This window comes from Lygodium microphyllum, chromosome 28, assembly GCF_053477565.2.
Source record: "Lygodium microphyllum isolate KBCC chromosome 28, Lygodium_microphyllum_v1.1.10, whole genome shotgun sequence".
Lineage (NCBI taxonomy): Eukaryota > Viridiplantae > Streptophyta > Polypodiopsida > Schizaeales > Lygodiaceae > Lygodium > Lygodium microphyllum.
Window position 1 is genome coordinate 18,603,855 of NC_141162.1, and position 2,949 is coordinate 18,606,803.

Consider the following 2,949-nt stretch of genomic DNA (forward strand, 5'->3'; position numbering starts at 1 on the left):
AATGCCCGTGCAACTTCTGTAATATGCTTGTTTTTTCCTTCTGCAACACCATTTTGCTGTGGGGTATACTTGCAAGTAAATTGCCTCTTTATCCCATGAGTCCTCAAGAAGCCACTGAACTCATTAGAGAAGTGCTCTCCCCCTCCATCTGATCTCAAGCACTTTACTTTTAAGCATGTTTCTGTTTCAACAGCTGCCTTAAAAGATTTGCAGTGCTCAAACACACCACTTTTTTCCTTCATAAAGTATACCCATAACTTCCTTGAACAGTCATCAATAAATGTGACAAAGTATTTGCTAAAACCAAGAAACATAGGTTCAACCACATATATGACTTCCTATTCTGCTCTACATCCTCTCAGCACTCAACCTTCTACAGAAGAAAAGTGGACTCGACCATGAATACCTTCCGCAAGCACCGTGAACCCCAGTGTTTGTTGTTGCTTGGCAGAGCCTAAAAAAACTGCATTCCTATACTCAATCCACCCTAATACATTCAGTGCACAACTCTCATCACTCTGACAACACTCTTACTTCACCTCAAACATACACATGATTCTGCATGACTATTACTCTCTCTCAATCCGCACTAAAAAATGGAATGGGAAATAGACAAGTAAAGAGACTAGAAACTGCCAAGAAGACAGTCATAATTGTATTCTGCCATAGCTACATCAAAAAATCCACCAAGAAACTGATAGGCGTACACAAAACTCAAACGGCATCATATATATAGGCATACCTATGAGCATCCAACTTCCAATATCCGAAAACCAACTGACTTTCAAACTTACAAAAGCCACTTTAAATATTCAAAATTAAATCCGCCCAAGGTCTAGCCTAAACACTTGGCACAGCTCGGTGGCTTGAGCCTACCGACTGACCTTGGACCCATAGTCTCTTGATCCGATTTTAGCCACTAGGGGCTTCCAGCTGATCTGACACCGCCTTGACTACATCCTTCTCCTTTCCACCAAAACAATTGCATGCCATCCGGCCACAAACCATTATTGACTTCTGAATTCCGATTTCCGCCCATACTTGAAAATCCGCTACAATCCTCCATCTGTTCCATCTCAAAACTGCTCCTGAACTTACCAAAATCCCCCATATCTAATTCTGACCATATTGGCACAATGTCAACCCGTCTGCCAGCTATTTCTCCAGCTTTGTTGACCATCCGTTTAGGAATATCCGGAACCTTGCCATAGAATTTCTTCAGTCAGAACCCATTCACTGGTTTCAGAACTGGAGTCCCAAACACATTCTTCAATCGAAAAGTCCCTTGCCCTAACTCTTCCACAATCTGGTAGGGCCCATAGTACCTTAACTTCAACTTACCTGGATGCGGGCCTAATTTTGAATTATACAACATCACCCAATCACCTTTCTGAAAAATCTTGAATTTGACCTGCCTTGCCACCCATGCGTGTTTTCTATTCTGAGAAATTTCCACAGCATATGCACTTCTAATCCGATCCTCCTCCAATCTCAACAATTGCCTTTGTCGGTGTAATATTGAATCCTCAGGACTCAATCTGTGTTGTACTACTAGCCTTAAACTGGGAACCACATACTCCATAGGGACTACTGCTTCCATACCATACACAAGTTTGAATGGTGTCATTCCAAACCACTTTGAATGCTATCCTAAAGGACCATAATGCAGAATCTAATTTGTCATCCTAGTCAATTCTGTTTTCCTCCACAATTTTCTTCAAAATTCTCACCAACACTTTGTTTGTACTTTCTGCCAATCCGTTTTCTTGAGGGTGATACGGAGTAGACTTCTTGTGCAAGCTCATATGCTTGGTTGTCAACTCCTCTATGACTGCATTCATAAAATGCACCCCTTGGTCTGACACCAATTCTATGGGACAACCAAACCTTGTCATAATATTCTTATACAAAAATCTAGCTACACTTTCTGCTTTGTTATCCCTGAGGGGCAATGCCTCCAACCACTTCGTAGCATAATCCGTTGCAACCAAGATGTACCTAACTCTTGTTCTGCTAGCTTTTGGCTCAATGGGGCCAACAAAATCCAACCCCCACTTCTGAAATGGTTCTAATGGCAAAACTGGATGATCGTGCATCCTGTCCATAGAAGTTGGTTGCCCTATCTTCTGACACTGCAAACATTCCCTAGCATACTGATATGCATCTTTCAGCATTAATGGCCACCATAACCCGGCTTGCATTATCTTCCTTCCAGTTATTTCACTAGAAAAATGACCTCCTGCTGCTCCAAAATGAGCCTCCTATAAAACTGCCTTTTGTTCCTCATTCGGCACACATCTTCGGATAATCTGATCCGGTCCTTTTCTGTATAAGGATCCAACAATAATCAAGAATGGTCTGCTTTTCAAGGTGAACTTCTTTTTCTGATATGTTGACATATTTGAAGGTAAAACGCCGTTTGTCAGAAATTGCACCATCTGATCATACCAATTTTCAAACCCTTGCCCTTTCACATGAAACAATTCCACATCAGGAAATTGATCTAAAACTCTAGGTATTTCCTGCATATTCTCCAACCTGCATAGATAATCCGCAATTGCATGCTTATTTCCTGGTGTATGCAACACTGTGTAATCAAACTCTTGCAATAAAAGCATCCATCTTGCCAACCTGCCTTCCAGCTTTGGCTTCTTTACCAAAAATATTAGTGCCTGATGATCCACATGAAAAATGACCTTGTTGCCAAGCAAATAATGTGGAAACTTTTCCAATGCAAAAATCATCCCCAAAGCTTCTCTTTCAGTAACTGTGTAATTCTTCTCAGCTAGTCTCAACATCTGACTTGCATAATGCATAGGACGAAACCACCCCCGGGTTTTCTCCTGCATCAAAACAACTCCAACTGCTAAATCAGATGCATCCACAAATACATGAAACGGTAGTTGCCAATCTGGTGGTTGAATAATAGGGGAAAGGACAAGCATCTTC

General features: G+C 41.4%; 1 protein-coding gene across 1 annotated transcript; it reads right to left on the reverse strand.

The window, feature by feature from the left end:
* Positions 1 to 1,222: 1,222 nt before the first annotated feature.
* LOC148011214 (uncharacterized) lies at positions 1,223 to 1,627 on the reverse strand. Its single transcript, XM_087670333.1, has one exon. It carries the CDS (start codon positions 1,625 to 1,627, stop codon positions 1,223 to 1,225), a length of 405 nt encoding a protein of 134 aa, XP_087526459.1.
* Positions 1,628 to 2,949: the final 1,322 nt, after the last annotated feature.

Bases quoted from the DNA above. Each gene is read 5' to 3' on its own strand.
- LOC148011214 (XM_087670333.1), bottom strand. From the start codon at position 1,627: ATGACACCATTCAAACTTGTGTATGGTATGGAAGCAGTAGTCCCTATG.